This window comes from Pituophis catenifer, unplaced genomic scaffold (assembly GCF_029215685.1).
Source record: "Pituophis catenifer annectens isolate HBS135680 unplaced genomic scaffold, rPitCat1.0.hap2 SCAF_18, whole genome shotgun sequence".
Taxonomy (NCBI): Eukaryota; Metazoa; Chordata; class Lepidosauria; order Squamata; family Colubridae; genus Pituophis; species Pituophis catenifer.
The window spans coordinates 903,658-922,906 of record NW_027256898.1 but is presented as its reverse complement, the minus strand read 5'-3'; the positions used below and the strand labels follow the sequence as shown (position 1 = coordinate 922,906).

The 19,249-nt window shown below is 53.6% G+C and overlaps 2 protein-coding genes across 4 annotated transcripts; one reads left to right on the top strand and one right to left on the bottom strand.

The window, feature by feature from the left end:
- The first annotated feature begins 1,391 nt into the window (after positions 1-1,391).
- On the top strand, positions 1,392-10,915 carry KLHL21 (kelch like family member 21). The gene is made up of 4 exons (XM_070956136.1): positions 1,392-2,403; positions 3,541-3,946; positions 7,366-7,438; positions 8,632-10,915. Exons 1-4 carry the CDS (start codon positions 1,392-1,394, stop codon positions 8,908-8,910), a joined length of 1,770 nt encoding a protein of 589 aa, XP_070812237.1. The 3' UTR covers positions 8,911-10,915.
- Positions 10,916-12,099: 1,184 nt separating this feature from the next.
- ZBTB48 (zinc finger and BTB domain containing 48) lies at positions 12,100-18,869 on the bottom strand. Of its 3 annotated transcripts, XM_070955970.1 has the most exons (12): positions 18,799-18,869; positions 18,558-18,694; positions 17,079-17,729; positions 16,421-16,719; positions 15,940-16,051; positions 15,518-15,610; positions 15,102-15,188; positions 14,629-14,783; positions 14,407-14,543; positions 13,079-13,243; positions 12,806-12,894; positions 12,100-12,422 (listed from the first exon to the last, which is right to left on the bottom strand). In XM_070955970.1, the coding sequence occupies exons 3-12, from the start codon at positions 17,721-17,723 to the stop codon at positions 12,129-12,131; spliced, it is 2,076 nt and encodes a 691-aa protein (XP_070812071.1). In that variant the 5' UTR covers positions 17,724-17,729; positions 18,558-18,694; positions 18,799-18,869; the 3' UTR covers positions 12,100-12,128. The 3 variants fall into 3 exon arrangements, with proteins under 3 accessions (XP_070812071.1, XP_070812070.1, XP_070812072.1); XM_070955969.1 differs by lacking the exon at positions 18,558-18,694 and having other exon boundaries at positions 18,799-18,862; XM_070955971.1 differs by lacking the exon at positions 18,799-18,869 and having other exon boundaries at positions 18,558-18,717.
- Between the last annotated feature and the right edge of the window lie 380 nt (positions 18,870-19,249).

The following is a 19,249-nucleotide window of genomic DNA, read 5'->3' as shown; positions in this document are numbered from 1 at the left end:
GGCGCCTGACCGTTTTTCAACCCTAGCAACAACAATAAAGAAAAAAGTAATAATCTAGAAAGAGAAGAGGAGAGTCTTGAGTTCCAGTTCACTGCAGCTTTTAATCGTAGCCTCTAAAAGGGGCTTGAAAAATAATTGGGGGGGGGATTGAATTGATGCAGAAGCAGCTTCGTGTAGTGACGGTTTGAAGTTACAATGAAAAATGGGATTTAGAATGTTTTCCCACACTTACGACCGATCCCAGCATCCCCTGTGTGGTCGCGTGATCAAAATTCAGACTCTCGGCAACTGACTTGTACTTACGACGGCGGCAGTGTCCCCGGGGGGGGTCACGTGATCCCCTTCTGACGAGCAAAGTCAAAGGGGGGAAGACAGTTTCACTTAACAACCTGCACGGATTCACTTAACGACTGTGGCAAGAAAGGGCGTAAAACGGGGCAAACCCCACTAAACGACCGTCTCATTTAAGCAACAGAAATTCCTTTGAATTCCATTGTGGTCTTAGAACAACCTCTCTTAGCAGTTGGCACCAAGCTGGCACACAGCTTCCCTTCCCCTCCCCTCCCCCAATCTCAGGGGTGGGGTGTTGTTGACAGCTTGGGTGCCTCCTTGCCTAAGTGCCACGTTGGCACCGGGGTGAAGTCACGGGGCGAGCCAAGGCCTTGTTCCCCAACAGGGCGCCCACTTTACAAGAACTTTTGGGGAGGGCCCCACTTAAATCAGCGCAGGAGAGGGAGGGAGCGGTGTGTGTGTGTGGGAAAGGTCTGTGCAGCCCCATCCCCAGCCCTCCCCCCAAAAGCCAGCGGGACTCAACTGACAGCTCCTCCATCCCCAAGCGGGTGCCCCCCCAAAAACCCCCCACTGCGCTTTGCAAGAATTAATCAGCGCTGTGGATGATGGATGGGTGGGTGGGTGAGAAATCCCCGCAGGGCAGCCCGCCCCCTCCCCAAGAGATGGAGGGGAAGAAGATCCCCTCTCCCCTCCCCTTCCCCAACAGGGAAAAGAACTTTCGGGGACGGCCCCGCTTAAATCAGCGCAGGAGAGGGAGGGGGAAGGAAAGATCCGTGCAACCCCCTCCCCAGCCTTCCCCCCCCCCAAAAAAGCCAGCGGGACTCAACTGGGGGCTCCTCCATCTCCAAGCGGGCGCCCGCAAAAAAAAAAAAAACAACAACCCACTGCGCTTTGCAAGAATTAATCAGCGCTGTGGATGCTGGATGGGTGGATGATGGGTGGGAAATCCTCGCAGGGCAGCCTGGGGACGGAGGGGAAGACGACCCCCCAGCCCTCCCCCGCCCTCCGAGGCCCCTCCCAGGAGGGCGGTCCGGTTGCGCGACCCGAGCCCCCTCCCCTCCCTCCCCTCCCCTGCGCGCTCAGTCCGCCCCTTCCCAGCCATGGAGGCGGAAGCGGCGCACGGCGCGGCTCTCCTGCGCGGCCTGGCTTCGCTGCGCTCGGAGCGGGCTCTGCTGGACGTGACGCTGCTGGCCGGCACGGGCGAGGAATTCGGGGCGCACCGGGCGGTGCTGGCGGCGGCGTCGGGTTACTTCCGAGCCATGTTCGGCGGCGGCTTGCGGGAAGCCCGCGCCTCGCGGGTGAGGCTGCACGGGGTGGAGCCGGACTGCCTGGCGCTGCTGCTGGACTTCGCCTACAGCGGCCGGCTGGGCGCCCTGAGCGGCGAGGAGCCTCAGCTGGCCGAGCGGCTCCTCCGCGCGGCCGACCTGCTGCAGTTCCCGGCCGTCAAAGCCGCCTGCGGAGCCTGGCTGGCCGCCCGCCTGGAGCCCTCGGCCGCCCTGGACATGCAGGACTTCGGCGAGACCTTCGCCTGCGCCCCGCTGGCCGAAGCCGCCCGCCGCTGCGTCCTGCGCCACGCCGCCGAGCCCGACGGGGAGCTGGGCGCCCAGCTGGAGAGCGTCCCCTTGGCCAGGCTGGTCTCCTACCTGCGCGAGGACGCGCTGCGCGTCCCCAAGGAAGAAGCCGCCTTCGCCCTGGCCCTGCGCTGGGTGCGCGCCGAGCCCGGATCGCGCGCAGGGCTCCTGCCCCAGCTGCTGGCCCACGTGCGCCTGCCTTTCGTCCGGCGCTTCGCCCTGCTGGCCCAGGTGGAAGGCGAGCCGCTGGTGGCGCGATCCTCGGCTTGCCTGCGCCTGGTGGCCGAAGCCAGGCTCTTCCAAGCCGGCCGCTTGGATCGGCACGAGAGAGCGCCCTGCGCCCGGCTGCGCCCGCGCCCTTCCACCGGCTTGGCCGAGCTGCTGGTGGTGCTGGGCGGATGCGACCGCGATTGCGACGAGCTGGTCATCGTGGATGGCTTCAACCCGCGCACGGGACACTGGCGCTACCTGGCCGAGTTCCCCGAGCACCTGGGAGGAGGCTACAGCGCTGTGGCCCTGGGCAACGACGTCTACGTCACTGGTGAGTAGACCCGCGGCCGCTCTTCTTGCGCCGGTTGGGTGGGTTAGGATCGCACCTGCGCGGGTGGGGTTTTGAAAGTGGAGGCTTTCCTTGAACCCAGAGCGGGAAACCAGGAGTTGTAGTTCGGCCAGCTGGGTGACTTTGAACCCGTCACCAGGAGTCAGCGAGTTCTAGTTCGGTAATAGGCAGGCAAGCTGGGTGGGTGACTTGGGCCCAGTCACTGGGAGACAGGGAAGTCTAGTCCCACCTTGGGCAGGAAAGCCAGCTGGGTGACTTTGAACCCGTCACCAGGAGTCAGTGAGTTCTAGTTTGGTAATAGGCCAGAAAGCCGGGTGGGTGACTTTGGCCCAGTCACTGGGAGACAGGGAAGTCTAGTCCCACCTTGGGCAGGAAAGCTAGCTGGGTAACTTTGAACCCGTCACCAGGAGTCAGTGAGTTCTAGTTTGGTAATAGGCAGGAAAGCCAGCTGGGTGACTTTGGCCCAGTCACTGGGAGACAGGGAAGTCTAGTCCCACCTTGGGTAGGAAAGCCAGCTGAGTGACTTTGAATCCATCACCAGGAGTCAGTGAGTTCTAGTTTGGTAATAGGCCAGAAAGCCGGGTGGGTGACTTTGGCCCAGTCACTGGGAGACAGGGAAGTCTAGTCCCACCTTGGGCAGGAAAGCTAGCTGGGTAACTTTGAACCCGTCACCAGGAGTCAGTGAGTTCTAGTTTGGTAATAGGCAGGAAAGCCAGCTGGGTGACTTTGGCCCAGTCACTGGGAGACAGGGAAGTCTAGTCCCACCTTGGGTAGGAAAGCCAGCTGAGTGACTTTGAATCCATCACCAGGAGTCAGTGAGTTCTAGTTTGGTAATAGGCCAGAAAGCCAGGTGGCCCAGTCACTGGGAGTCAGTGAGTTCTAGTTCCACCTTAGGCATGGAAGCTACCTAAGGTGGGACTAGAACTCACCGACTCCCAGCTGGCTTTCCTGCCTAAAGTGGAACTAGAAACTCCCCATTTACCAGCCATATTTTAATGCGTAAGCCGGGACTAGAACTCACCCTCTCCTGGTTTCTAAGCCTGGCGCCTTCCCCACTAGCCCACAGCTGGCTCTCTGCCACCCCTACTGACCTCTCTACATGGCCGCTCTTCTCTGCAGGCGGCTCCGACGGCTCGCGGCTCTACGACTGCGTCTGGCGCTACAACTCCAGCGTGAACGAGTGGACGGAGGTGTCCCCCATGCTGAAGGCCCGCGAGTACCACAGCTCGGCCGTCTTGGATGGCCTGCTCTACATCGTGGCGGCCGACAGCACCGAGCGTTACGACCACACGCTGGACAGCTGGGAGGTGTTGCAGCCCATGCTCTACCCCATGGACGACTGCTCCACCATCACCTACCGCGGGAAGCTCTACGCTACCGGCTCTCTGGCCGGCAAGGAGTCCATGGTCATGCAGTGCTACGACCCCGAGTCGGACCTGTGGTCTCTGGTGAACTGTGGGCCTCTGCCCCCTTGGTCCTTCGCACCCAAGGCGGTCACTCTCGGAGGGCTCATGTACTTCGTCAGGTAACAGGGAGGGTCTCCGATGGAAGAGATGCAGAAAAACCCCCTATTAGGGCATCAGGAACTGAGAGCGGAGTCCCAAAACAGCCAGTAGAGTAGAGTAGAGTAATAGTAATAGAAATAGAAATAGAAATAGAAATAGAAATAGAAATAGAAATAGAAATAGAAATAGAAATAGAAATAATAGAAATAGAAATAGAAATAGTATAGTACAGTGATGGCTAACCTTTTTGCCATCGCGTGCCAAAGCGGGGGGGGATCACATGTGCACGTGCCCACACCCATAATTCAGTGCACCCCGCACATGTGTGTGCGACCCCCTGTTCTCCCCCCCCGCTTTTACAATGTGATGGCACGGTGGGCCTGGTAGGCCCATTTTTCACCCTCCCCAGGCTCCAGAGACTTTCTTGGTGCCTGGGGAGGGCAAAAACAGCCTTCCCCACCTCTCCGGAGGCCGGAAACAGCCCGTTTCCCAACTTCCAGTGGGCCTGGAAGGCCCGAAAATCTGCTGGCTGGTGTGCACATGTGCGCTGGAGATGAGCTAGGGCAACATTCCACGTGCCACCTGTGACACACGTGCCATAGATTCGCCATCACGGGTATAGTATGTTTCCCCTAAAAGACATCCCCTGATAATAAGCCCAATTGCGCTTTTGAGCGCATGCACTAAAATAAGCCCCCCCCCCCCGAAAATATTTAAACGCACGCGCAGCCACTCCCCGCCATTTCCTCTGGTTTCCTCCACGCGCCCCAAAATAATAAGACTCCCCGAAAATAAGGCCAAGCGCTTATTTCAGGGTTCAAAAAAATATAAGAAAGGGTCTTACTTTCGGGAAAACACGGGTAGTATAGTATAATATAAGAGTATAAGTATAAAATTAGGATATTAGGATATGTATATTATAGTATTATAGTATAGTATAGGGGTCTCCAACCTTGGGAACTTTAAGGCTGGGGAATTCTGGGAGTTGAAGTCCTCCAGGCTTAAAGTTCCCAAGGTTGGAGACCCCCGGTATAGTATTATAGTATTAAACTATTACATTATATTAATTATATTGTATTGCATTACTATATTATTTTATATTTTATTTTATATTATAGACTATTATCAGATAGTCCAGAAAGAAAATACAGGCAGTTCTCGGCTTACAATGGTTTGTTTAGCGACCGTTCGAAGTTACAACGCAACTGGTTTTTTTTACACTTTTATTTTACATGGTTGTTAAGTGAATCCGGCTTTCCCCATTGACTTCACTTGTCAGACGGTCGCAAAAGGGGGAGTCACGTGTCCCCGGGACACTGCCGCCGTCATAAATACGACGCCAAACGCCCGAATTTTGATCTTGTGACCAATGGTCGTAAGTGTGAAAGACGGCCCTAAGTCACTTTTTTCTCAGTGCCATCATCACTTCGAACAGTCGCTGAATGAATGGTTGTAATTTGAGGACGAGCTGTAACTGGGTCGATCCACTTTTCTGTGGTTGGCCTCTTCTGCGGTTTTTTTAGCCTTAAAAGAACATTTTTATTTTTATTTATTTATTTATTTATTTTTTTAAAAAAAGGACCGGTTGCTAAAAGTAGAACAAAGTTTGCAAAATGAAGATTTTTACAAGTCCGCCCTTCCAGAGACTATAAAAATAGCCCCCGTTTTCCAGAGGCTGTTAAGGTTATCTGGCTGGCTGGCAGTTTTTCCCTTGTTGGAAAAGAAACCCGCTCTTGATTTGAAAAATTAAAAAAATAAAGAAATGAGAATATTGCAAATTTTCTCTGCTCTCGGGGGGCGGGCCTGCATTGCACAGGTTTTTGGGGAGCCTCCCCTCCCTGAATCAGATGGGGAGAAAAGGACCCCCGTTTTCTGGGTCCTAAATCTTCGGGCGGACGACGTGAGCTGCTTTCGGTGGTCTTATCGCTGCCAGCCAGACCCCTCGAGGGTTTTAGCCAAAAATGGCCTTTCAGGTGACGAGGCCTGGAACTCGTTCCCCTTCTCTTATCATTCAGATAACGGTTGTGTTTGCGGACGGTGGATTGCTAAGAACCTCGTTGGCATTTCCGCACGGTTGGCGTGCAAACAGGCACGGGCACCACCACCACCGCTGCTAAGAGGGATTTGGCTCCAGCCCCTCTTCTCCCACCCCCCCCACCCCCCTTTGTGGGCTCTGGAGACAAACGAGGAATGCATGCCAAGGATTTTTTTTGCGGGCCTTTCCAGAACTGAAATTAGCAGCTGGTCCCCGCGGATTTTCTCGCCGCGCAGCTCTCCGGAGCCGGGTTTAAAGCATGCTTCGAATTCCTCGCCGAACCCAAGAAAAACCTTCCCTGTTGTTGAAGCAGACGGGAAAAAAAAAACCCGCCGATTTATCCTTTCCCTCTGGATTCTCCATGGCATAATTTCCTCCCAAAGTTTCTTCCAACGGGGAAAAAAAACAGACCAAATTTTCCCGCGAATTTCCCAAATTGATATGGGCTGCATTGGTTTTTTTTGTTTTTTTTTTAAAAAAACACCTCGACTTATAAACATTCGTTTAGTGACCATAATTACACCAACACTGGAAAACTTGATTTAGGACCGTTATTCAGAATTAGGGCCGTGTTTCGCACTTTTAGGACCGTCACTGCATCCCGACGATCGCGTGATTAAAATTAAAAGGCGCTCGCCGATGGACTCGTATTTATGACGGTCGTAGCGTCCCTGGGGTCGCGTCATCCCGCTTTGGCGACTTTCTGACGAGCGGAGTCCACGGGGAAGCCAGATTCGTTTAACGACCGTGTTACTAGCTTAAGAACCTCAGTGGTTCGCTTAATAACCGTGGCAAGGAAAGTCGTAAAATTTGCTTCACGAATGTCTCACTTAGCAGCAGAAATGTTGTGGTCGTAAGTGGAGGACTACATCTTAACGTGGTTGGATTTTGTCTCTGGCTTGGAGGTGACAAATGAATTTTTTTTTCACCATCCTCTCTTCCCCGCCCCCCCACCCCCACCCCCGGGTCACACCTGTTGCTCTCACACTTGGCAATCGGAACCGGCTGAAGGAACATTCTGTGCTTAACTCACAACTCCTGACCGACAACTCCTCTAGAAGGTTCTTGCGGAAACGAAAAGCAGGCAAAGGAAGAAGGTCTCATTTTGCGTTGCGTGCATTTGGGGTGTTTCGTAAGCCGCCTGATTACTAGGGATATTAAGGGGGTGAGTGGGGGGAAACTTGCATTTTCTGAAAAAGTTTCCTTTCCATCAAGAAATCTGAAGCTTTACTTCACACATCCTAAAACCTCGATTAATAACAAGGATATTCGGGTAGGGAGAGCTAGTTGGGTGTCGGGTTTAAGGCGTCAGGCTAGAAATCGTGGAGACGGTGAGTTCTAGTCCCGCCTTAGCCATGAGTAATTATTAATTAATTATAATCAATTCTTTTTCTTGTCCTGCAGAGATGATTCGGCTGAAGTTGATGTCTACAACCCCGCCAAGAATCAATGGGACAAAATCCCTCCGATGCTCCAGGTAGGTAGGGGGGTCTTGCAAATTTAAGAGGAGTGGACTTTAACTCTCAATTGACAGCACTCCAGAGGGTCAACGTCATTGCCCAGAGGATCATGGTTTGCCCCCTCCCCTCCTTGGAAGAGCTTTATAGCTCCCGCTGCCTTAAGAAAGTTCAAAACATCCTTAAAGATCCATCTCATCCTGGATCTCACCCTTTTTTTTTTTTTTTTGAACTATTACCATCTGGCAGACGGTACAGGTCGATAAAAAACAAGGAGAAATAGGCTGAAAAACAGCCTCTATCCCAGGGTACTAACCATATTGCAATATCGGGTTTTCAATTTCAATTATATAGAATGTAAAGGATGTACGTTTGTGTTCTTATTTTTATAGTTATAATGTACACTGTGAAGACGGCATTTAATTTCGTTGTACCGTGTGCAATGACAATAAACTATAAACTACTGTATAAACTATAATTACCTTTAGCGCCATCAAACAGCAACCTCTGCCTATCCTTGGGAAGGACTCAATGGGTGGATAAAAATGCCAAATCCACTCTAAACATCTCTGGCTGATTGTGCAACCATTGTCAATACCATTGGCATTGACAAAATCCCCATCAGTCAATTGCAAAAGGCAGCTTGGCTTAGAACAGCTTAAATCCTGCAGCAAACCCCTTAACATCATACCACAACACCTGTCTATCTCAGCTCCTCGATAAGGAGTCAATAGGTGATCAGAATTGCCCAATCCGGCCTCGACATCTGTCCGAATCTGTGACCAACCATAATTATACCATCGGCATTGACAAAAATCACCTTCGGTCAATTGCAAAAGGCAGCTTAGCTTGGAACGGCTTAAACTGCACTAAAATCCCCTAACAACATCAAACAACATCATCTGCCTGTTCCAAGGTTTGATGGGTGATCAGAATCGCCAACTCCAGTCTAAACATCTGGCTGATTGTGCGGCCGACCATCCGAATACCATTGGCATTGACAAAAATCACCATCGGTCAATTGCAGAAAGGCAACTTTGGCTTGGAACGGCTTAAATCCTGCGACAAATTCCCTGTCGATCACCTCTGCCTCTCCCACGTTCTTGGGACGGACTCAACAGCTGGGTAAAAATGCCAGATCCAGCCTGTCTAACCGTGCAATCATCATAAATAATAATTTTCGGTACGTTTTCTTTCCTTTTCTCCATTCTAGGTGCACGTCGGAGGAAGCTTGGCCGTGCTCGGAGGTAAACTTTATGTCTCCGGCGGTTACGACAATACTTTTGAACTCTCCAGCATGGTGGAATCGTACGATCCCGAGACCCGGAAGTGGAGCGTGGCCGGCCAGTTGCCGGAGCCCATTTTTTGGCACAACAGCGTTAGCATCTTCCGTCAGTTCATGCCGACGGCCCTGGAGGAGGAAGAGGAGGAGAAGCGGGAAGACCCCTTCGTCCCCAACCCTCCGCGACAAGACTTGCAGGAGCTGCGTTAAGGGGTCGAGAGGTTGTTGTCGGCTGTTGTAGCTTGTCGGTGGTCTCGTAGTACCCCTTGGGGGTTGGGAGGTGATGGTACCCCATTGTCCAAGTTGGTTGGCACGCTTGGTCCTGTCCTGCAGCTCCAGGAACGGGGTGGTGTTGCAGGGCGGTGCCCGAACGATTAATTGAGGGGGTGAACAGAGGTTTTGGGGTTCAGACACGGGGGTGGAAGGGGGAAACCTTTGAAGGGAAGGCCTTCCGTGCCAGGGGAGGGTCAGAAATGCAGCCTGGGGTGTAAAAGCCAAACCAGAATGTGTCCATTCCCCTTTTTTGAGTCTGGACATAATTCAGAATTCATAGGTCAAGTTTTCTGTATTGATCTTAAAAATGGGATAGATGACCTCAAGGTGACCCTTCCCGGGTTCTCCTCCTGCCTTCTCCCCACCCTTCCCGTTTCTCACAATCTGGATGGTCCCAGAAAGAAGGGTCTGGATGGGGAGATTGGTCCGCTGTGGGTTAGCCGAGGGAGGTTTTTTGTTTTCCATCCGGGGTTGGGATGGATGACCTCAAGGAGACCCTTTCCCGGATTCTGCTTCTCTTGTCATCACCCAGTCAAGTTGACCAGAGCTTCTGTCTTTTGACACGCCGTGCCATCCATTCCTTGGTATTTGCTGGAGGGGGGTGGGTGGGGGGGGATGGATCGTGTTGCCTGTCCCGCACTGAGCAAGGGGCTGGACTGGATGTCCTCTATGGCCCCCTTCCCCTTTACATTTCTGTCGTTCTGCATCTGGAGAGAGAGAGGCCATAACTTTTTTTTTTTTCTGGAAGTAATTGCACATTGAGCCAGTGTGCCTTGGAGGCGAAAAGAAAGCCTCGTGTTAATGCCTAGGTAATAAACCATGAATGATGGGTTATATGGCGCACCAGCTGAAATTGAGCTGCTGTGCAGGATGTGTGAACGGAAACCCTGCTGAACCCCACTTTGGGTGTGCCTTAGATTGAGGGGGAGCCTTGATTTTTGCCATATGTGGCACCCTGCTTGCATTTTGCCAGTGGATTTTTGCAAAATTAAAAACATAAACATGGATTATGGATCCTCTGCAGAACAAGGGGATATCCCCAGCATCTTCCCTTCTTCCAGGTGGATAATCCTGGTTTAATTTCATTCACGGTTTCATTTGCACCTGGCTCTTCTCTCCTCAGCCAGACAAAGACCCCTTACATTTTACCAAATGAAGGGATTTTTAAAGTTTTTTTTTTTTTTTTAAGGCTGAATTGACGCCTTCCCTCTGCCATTCATTCAAGAGGACTAGCGTCTTGGGAAAAAAAATTACCCTTTTGCAGTTTTTTTAAGACTATTACTCCCCATGGCCTGTAATCTCTACGATGGAGAAAAAGATATTTTTTTAATAGACATTTTAATTTCTACGCACTGGCCTAGAACGGATGTAGCGTGGCTCTCGAACGGAGGTAAAACAGAGAGATCGCAACAGCAACGCAGGAAGAAAAAAATTTTCTTCTTCCTCCATTGCTGCTTCGTTCTCCATTTTACCCACTGAAACTTGCAATTGCAAACCCCCCCCAATAAGTCCTCCACTTACAACAGTTCACTTAGTGACCATCCAAAGTTACGATGGCAAAATTCACAAAACTGTTTTCGCTTCACAGAAATGTTGGGCTCCATCGCGGTCGTTGAGGACTGCCCTGTATTTAAAGACGGGCTTGTTTTTTTACGTGGTCGTGGCTGTTTTACGTGGTTCTGCTTTTGATACCTTCCGATGTACGAGAATAATTATTATATTTTGAGGTTGGGGGGCTGTTTCAAGAAGAAGGGGGGACCTGCAACCTCTTGTTTCCCGAGTGGGACGTCCGGGCGACTTTTTGTATTTATTTGAATGTTTTAAATGTAGTCCTTTGCACTCGGCCAAACGTACTGTAGATTTCTTTCTCCTTCGAAGCAAAAATAATATTCTGGTTTCGGTAAAGCAGCTTTCGAAAAACTTGAAACGTGCCAAATAAAATGATGCGTGTTGACACTGCCGGAATCTGCTTGGGGAAGGCCGGGGGGGGAGGCGGGGGAGAGAGAGACCACAGGGGGTGCGTTTTACACGGAGGGGGTCTCCATCCCGTCCCCGCTGGGCGAAAATTCACTTATTTCGAAAGCAGGGGAAAAAAATGTAATTTATCGGTCCAAATCTCTGCGTTTTGTTGCCTGCTTTCAGAGCTGGAATAAGCCATCATTCCTGGTTTGCCTTGCTGCGTGGGTGGGGTGGGGTGGGGGGGTGTTTCTTCCTCTGCGGTGAGAGGGGGGAAAAAATCGTAAAATCAGATAATGCGTTTGCAACAAGGTTGTGTAACAAGGGGCATGAATAGTTTGATGAGAGAGAAAAATATTCCCATTTTTTGCTGAAAAAAATCAGAACACAGAAACTGCGTTTGGAAGTCTTCTAGTCCAACCCACTGCTCAGGCAGGAGACCCTCTATAGCAGTGATGGCTAACGTTTTTGCCATCGTGTGCCAAAAGTGAGGAGAGCTGGGGGGGGGAGGGGGTTTCATACACACCCATAATTTTATGTGCCCCGCACAGTGGGCCTGGTAGGCCCGTTTTTTGCTCTCCCCAGGCTCCAGAGCCTCTCTAGGAGCCTGGGGAGGGCGAAAACAGCCTTCTCCTCCAGAGGCCCTCCGGAGGCCGGAAACAGTCTGCGGAACTTCCGGCATCGGAAGTTGGCAAACTGGCTGTTTCTGGCCTCTCTGGAGGGCCTCCAGGAGGGTGGGGAAGGCTATTTTCGCCCTCCCCAGGCTCCTAGAGAAGCTCTGGGACCTGAGGAGAGCAAAAAACGGGCCTTCCGGTACCACCGGAAGTTGGCAAACAGGCCGTTTCTGGCCTCCAGAGGGACTCCGGAGGTTGGGGAAGGCCGTTTTCGCCCTCCCCAGGCTCCAGAGCCTCTCTAGGAAGGGAGCTTGGTGGGGTCATCTAGTCCAACCCCCCTGCTCAAGAGACCCTACGCCATTTCAGACAACTTAAGTCTCGTCTCTTCTTGGAAACCTCCAGTGATGGGAGCACCCACATCCTCTGGAGGCAAGCCATTCCGCTGAATTAATGGATCTGGGATTACAGAATTAACATTTGGAAGGGACCTCGGGAGGTCTTCTAGTCCAACCCCCTGCCCAACCTTAAACCATTCCAGACAAAACGGTTGGCTAATCTTTTTTTATTATTATGGGAAGCACACCGCTACATCCCACAGCTGTTCGGGATCGTGATGAGGAAGGCCTGTTCCGTGACTTCGGCGGGGCCCAAATTCTCGTCGGAGCAAAGTCTCTGTCCGGCGGGGAGACCCACGTTGGGGCCGCTCTGGGCCAGGGCCTCCATGATCACCTCCGCGGAGCCCACCTCCAGGACGTTGGGGGCCTGCAAAGCCACCACCACCACTTTCTCGTCCTCGATAACCAGGTTGCGCAGCTTCCTCTGGCGAGGATTGTAATTCTTGACTCGGTCGTGGATTTCCATGTGGCGCCTCAGGTGAGCCTGGCGGAGAGAGAGAGAGAGAGACGGTGAGGGGTGGGGCCACCCAGTGGTGGGATCACCTGACAGGAAGCCACAGCACAGGGCCCAAAGAGCCACATGCGGCTCCGGAGCCGCAGGTTGCTGACCCCTGACTTAAGACTTATATACCACTTCACAGTGCTTTTACAGCCCCCTCTAAGCGATTTAAAGAGTCAGCATTATTGCCCCCCAACAATTTTGGGTCCTCATTTTACCCACCTCGGAAGGACGGAAGGCCGAGTCAAACTTTGAACCGGTCAGGATTGAACTCCAGGCAGTGGGCAGACTTTGCCTGCCGTTCTGCATTCTAACCACTGCGCCACCGTGGCTCATAGAAGGCGGAAAGAACACAGCACACACAATACCTGCCGTGTGAATTTGTACCCGCATTCCGTGCACTCAAACTTCCGCATCCCTTTGTGTCGACGGACGTGGACCCGCAGCTGTTCCACCGCTACGAGGAGAAAACCGGTTAAGCGGGATCCCACACCTTTGATCCCCACAGAGAGAGAGAGAGAGTCTGGAGTCAGGCAGGCCTTCCCTGCTCCTCCCCTCAAGGAAAGGGCGCCATTGGGTGAGTTCCTTCCTTTGCAGCGTGGGAGAAACGCGGCACGGGTTTTCCCCGATCCGGCCGTTACCTTTGAACGTTTTCCCGCAGATCTGGCAGAAATGGGGCCGTCCTTCCTGATGTCGGCTGGCCACGTGCCTGAGGAGCGGGCCGCGTTCGGTGAACCTCTGGGCGCAAAACTCGCAGCTGAAGGGGCGCTCCCCCGTGTGGGTCCGGTTGTGCTTATCCAGGCTCGCTGGGGGCAAGGACAAAAATCAGACAAGAGATGAACCTACAGGATGGAGGTGGCTTTGTCTCACACTTGCGACCGGATCTCTTGGGCGTCTTTCCCAGCTTGGACGGAGAGACACACCTGATCCTGGTTCATCATCATCATTATCTTTTAAAGACCCCGTAATCCCTTGCGGGGTGCAGTCTGGGCAACTGAATGGAGCTAGCAGAGTGTTGAATGGCCACATGCCCTTCCTGTTGCCAGTACGGAGTGTTGTTCGGCAAATATATATATTCTCATTGTGCCCAGAGAGAGAGAAATATCTGCCTCTACCTGGGATCGAACTCACAGCCTCCTGATTGTGAGGCGAGAGTGCCACCTCGACACCACTGCACCACTCCTACACACCTGATCCTGGTTGCCTGATTGTTATTAATTTAGCGCGTGCCATCAACAGGTAGTCCTCAACTTACGACCACAATTGATCCCCAGGTTTTGGATGCTGAGTGAGACAGTTAAGTGAGTTTCGCTTAGTGACTTAGGACCGTTTTTCACACTGACGACCGTTTTTAGCATCCCCACGCTCACGTGATCAAAATTCAGACGCTTGGCCAGTGACTCATCTTTATGACGGTTGCAGCGTCCCGAGGGTCAAGTTTTGCAAACTTCTGGCAAGCAAAATCAATACTGTTCAATTAGCAATATTGTGTATTACTACCTTAACAACCGCAGGGATACCCTTTAACCACCCTGGCGAGGAAGGTCGTAAAATGGGGCGAAGCTCACTTAACGAATGTCTCACTTAACAACCGAAATCTGGGGCTCCACTGTGGCCATAACTCGAGGAGTACCTGAGCAGAGCCGGAAAGAATCCTGCTCTGTCCAGACGATCCAGCTCGCTTCCCGTTCAGCCGGTGGAGCAATGTTGGTATTCAGCCAGTTCTATCCGGTTCGAGCAAACTGGTAGCGGCAACTGAGGGTGGCTCCGCCCACCCACCCGGATGTAATCACATCCTGTTTTTGACGCTCCCTGCGCATGCACCGAGGTGGCTAATTATGCGCGCTCACATTTTGAAGCGGTAGCAAAGGTAGGCGAATCCCACCCCTGCGGTGGAGTCAACACCTGGCCCCCGTGCTACAGGCAGATCGCCAGAGAGGAGGCAGCCGAGAACTACGTCTCCCCGTACCTTGCGTGCGGAAGGTTTTCCCGCAGAGGTGACACTGGAAGGGCTTCTCGCCCGTGTGGGTCCGAAGGTGCATGTTGAGGTTGGCTTTCTGGGTGAAGGCGTGCTGGCAGAACTCGCAGACGTGAGGCCGTTCGTTCCTGGCGGGGAGAGGAAGCACCCCGTCAGATAGACTGCGGCGTCCCCAGCAAGCTGAAGCTCGCCTCTTCCTTCCCCTGCCGGCACCTGTGCTTGGCCTTGACGTGCATCTGCAAACCGTTTCGGCTGGAAGCGCGGTGGCCGCACTCTTCGCAGACGAAGAGCTTCTCGCCCCGGTGTTTGAAGGCCTCGTGGAGGCTCAGCTCCGTGCGCGAGAGGAAGCATTTGGAGCAGGAGGAGCACTGGAGGAGAAGAGATGGGCCGGGATGAGGAAAGGGGCAGGTTGCTTCTATTCTGTCGGTGTTGGGGGCATTCCTTCCTCCCGCCAAGTCTCAAGTGGCTTGTCGGGGGAGGGGGAACGGTGGGTTTCCAATATTCTTACTACTGGTTTGCCACGCCCGCGTGCCTTTGCGCACGCACCCGGCCTCGAAAATGTAGCTAAATAGGACGGCATTACGCCGGGGCGGTGCTGTGGCCCAAACACAGTCGACGCTACGGATTCGCCCGAACCGGCTGAATACCATCTCTGGGAATGGAACACCCCGCTGATGCTTGCTCACCGCGTGCGGCTTGGGGGCGCCGTGCAGCTTGATGAGATGGCTTTGCAGTTCCTTCTTCTGCATGAACTGCTGGATGCAGGAACAGCACTGCAAAACAGGCGGGCGTCGCTCAGCGCCAAAGGGCCACCGAGACAGGGTGAGGACTGGAGCCGTTTACCCCCCCTCCCCCACCCCAGCATGCTTCGATTGGGCTGGGTTGGGAAATCCCGGCTGGGAACAGCAGAACGCAACCAAGACGCACAACAGAAGCGGAATTCTCCCTCAATGGCGGTTTCTACGACATGCATGTCGGTTTTCACACACAGCTGTAAGGGCTGGGAAGCATGGGTCCAGCCACAGCCGGGCTGTCAGGAGCAATTTCTCAGCGCGCCACCCGTCCGTGCCCAGCAAGACACTCGAGCGCAAGGCAGGCTCACCTTGTAAGGCATCTCACCCGTGTGGGTCACCATGTGCAGCCGGAGTTCGACCCGCTTCTTGAAGACCTCTTGACAGACAGAACAGGTGTGCACCTGGCGGGGGAGAAGAGGGGAGGTGGGGAAGACGAGAGAGATGAGTCAAGCTGGAACCACTAACAAGCTTTCCATCTTACTCCACCCACCTTCCCAGCCCTGTGAAGTAGCTGGTTTCCTCTTAGGAGGAGGTTCTGGAGAACTTCCAAGACCAGCTTTGCAACACAAGCCAGGTTTGCAACACAAGCCAGCTTTCTTTTTCCAAAGTTGACTACTTGGCCAAAGGTTGGGGCTTCCGTGCAACATTGGGTCCTCCAATGGGTCGCTTTCCCAAAGTCCGTGACCCTCCAACTCTCCAACCAGGAGAAGGGACCTGCCATTCCAAATACCTGCTCCGACCGGCTCACGCAATTCCTGGCTTCGTGATCCAGCAGGTTTTCCTTCCGGAAGTAGCACTTCCCGCACTTGGAACATTCAAAGGGCTTCTCTCCCGTGTGCTTCCTTTCAAGGGGTGGAGGAAAACATCACAAAAATGGCGAAAATGGCACAGCAGCCAAAAATAGATTCCACGCTTCTCTCTCTCAAGGCTGTATCCCAGGGTGACCCACAGCAGCCGGAGGGGAGTGATCTCTACAACCCATGAATGTGATTGATGATACACCCTGGGTGGGAGGGGGGAAACAGGGTCATAATTGGAGCGTAAATTACGTAGGGTCAGAGCTGGCTTCACTTGGGAACGTGCTGACATGAAGCTCCTAATAAATAACTGCATTTCTTTTAACGCTTGGCTCGAGGCTCATGACATAATTAGGGCATCCGTGGGAACCCCGAGACCCTTCTTTCCTCCCTCCACAGACGCCCCAAACTTACCTGTTGTGGACCTTCAGATAATATTTGCTGAGGAAAGACTTATGGCAGGTGGGACATTCAACCGGTTCAGCCGTGCCTCTGCGGGGTCTGAGGGCCGCAGCTTTGTGATGGTGGCCATTTCCGGTGCTTTTGGAGCCGCCGTTGCTGCTGCTTCGAGAGGCTCTGGTTAAAGACGGTCTTTTTCTCGCCCGGACGCTCTTTTGATCAGGGACGTAATCTTCATCCGTGTCATCTTTTTCTCTTCCTCCATTGTGATCTTCGGAAGGGAGATCGCTCGATCCCAGGACCTCTGGAGTCTCCTGCTGGGAAGGAAGAACATGGCTGCTTGTAGAATATCTCCCCCGCCCTCGAAAGCAGAATTGCACTAGATTGTCTCAGGACCTCAATGAGGGCTGGTTACTTGACCAGTCCAAACATGTAAACATTTCTTTTTTTTAAAAAAAAATAAGGATAGTGGCACCCCAAATTTGCCCCTCTCCAAACAGAGCAACCTGCATCAAATTGCCCGCGATATTTTCAAGACCCCCATAATTTTCCCTGCTTCCATCACACCTTCCCCCGCCCCTGTCCATCCCCTCCCCTCTTCTCTTCCCCCCATTTTTCTGGGCCAGGAGCAGACAAGGGCAATTCCTAGAGAGCACGTTACTCCGCACGCCACCTCGTGACTGGCGCCCGCGTCCTCGGCGGCTTCGTTTTTCAGGGGCCGTTTAAGTTCCTTACATTCCGGGGTATCCTTTACGTCGCCTGCGCGGCTTACAACGTTAGTTTGGGGGAGCCTTTTCAACTTCCCCCGAGGGAGGGCGGGGCCGTCTCGTGGCCCCTGAGCTCCTTTGACGCCCCGGGTCTGGGGACTTTCCGAGGCGGGGGGGTTGGGGGGCTCAGCCTCGCAAATCGATTCCTCCGCCGGCGAAGTGGCGTCGGGAACTTCGCCGCTCTGCGAGAGGCCGGCTTGAAACTCCTGGCACAGCTGGATGGCCTCGGGGACGCAGAGCTCCTTGGCCGTCTCCAGCAGCTTGTCCCGGTTGTCCGAGGTGACGTCCAGGTGGCCGGTGTAGAAGAAGTCGAGGAGGAGGGTGAAGGCTTCCACGAAGGTGTCCGGGAGGATGATTTTGCTGGCGGCCATGCCGCCGTCGTCGTAAGTGGTTTGGAAAAAGGCACTGCAGCAAGCCAGGACGCTCCAGTGGGCTTTGAAAACCAGGCTGCCCACGGAGAGGGTGGCATCGCAAAATTGGCCTCTCTGGCGCTGGCGGTTGAGCTCTTGAAGGATTCGCACGCTGTGCTGGGCAAAGATGCCCCCCTCCATGGCACGCTGGAAGAGAAAGGACGACGGTCTTTCCCCCTCTACATTTGTGTAGCTCGGCCCGGGGCTCTTTGCAAAGACAGGAAGAAGCTCCCCATGCAACGGGGTGTGCAAATGAGCGTGCAAATGGTATGCAATGCTGCCCAAAGGCCAGAAGAGGCACATGGGCCTTGGAGTCCCACCCACCCACCACCAACCTTGGCGCAAACTCCAGCTCGACCTGGGGTACCCTTTGCAAAGACAGGAAGAAGGTCCCCGTGCAAGGGGGTGTGCAAATGAGCGTGCAAATGGTATGCAATGCTCCCCAAGGGCCAGAAGAGGCGCATGGGTCTCGGAGTCCCACCCCCACCAACTGTGGTGCAAACTCCAGCTCGGCAGCGTTTGTGTGTGTGGGTCTTTGCAAAGATGGGAAGAGGAGAGTCCCCGTGCAATGGGGTGTGCAATGAACGTGCAAAAGGTATGAAAGGGGCCCTTCCCAAGGGCCAGAAGAGGCACATGGGTCTTGGAGTCCCACCCTCCCACCAACCTTGGTGCAACTCGGCCTGGGGAAAAGGGGGGGGGCTGTCTTTGCAAAGGTGGTTCTCGTTCAATGGGGTGCGCAATGAGCGTGCAAAAGGTAGGCAACGGGCACGCGAGGGCCAGAAGTGGCGCATGGGTCTTGGAGTCCCACCCTCCCACCAACCTTGGTGCAACTCGGCCTGGGAAAAAGGGGGGGGCTGTCTTTGCAAAGGTGGTCCTCGTTCAATGGGGTGCGCAATGAGCGTGCAAAAGGTAGGCAACGGGCACGCGAGGGCCAGAAGTGGCGCATGGGTCTTGGAGTCCCACCCTCCCACCAACCTTGGTGCAAACTCCAGTTCGGTCTAGGGGAGGGAGAGGCTGAGCCTTTGCAAAGGCGGTCCTGGTTCAATGGGCGTGCAAGGGCCGGCAGGGGCGCATGGGTCCTGGAGTCCCCAATGGTTGCAAACCAGCTCTGCCTGTAGGGACGGTCCCATCATCCTCAGCCCGGCAGAGCAACCCGCAGAAAGGCTCCTCCCCAGCCGGCAAAGACCCCACCCCCACCCCAGGACCCCCGCCTCACCTCGCCTGCGCGCCCCCCACTCACTGCGACCGCCGGCATAAAAAGCACAGCGCCGCCATCTTGGCCCGGGCAGAGACGTGCGTGACGTCATTAGGTGGGGGGGCGCGGCATGCTAATGAGGGGGTGCGGGCCACGCCCCCTCCGGCCACGCCCACGCGCGGATTCTGCTTTTTGCAAAGAAGGCAGGCGGGAGCACCACGCAGCCCATGCTTCCCAGCCAACCCAATGGATGGGATTGGTGATCCCAGGGCAGGAATTGATTTTTAAAAAATGATTATTTTTTTGCCCTCTATTTTTAACCTGTTTTAAAATAGATTAAATATCTTTAAAACTTATATTTTTTTTAGTTTTTTATACTAGTATATTATATTTTTTGATATCAATTCTTAATATTAAGATTTAATCAGTATAAACTTTTTGCAGCAGCTTTTGCTAAGGTGGGGAATTTTGG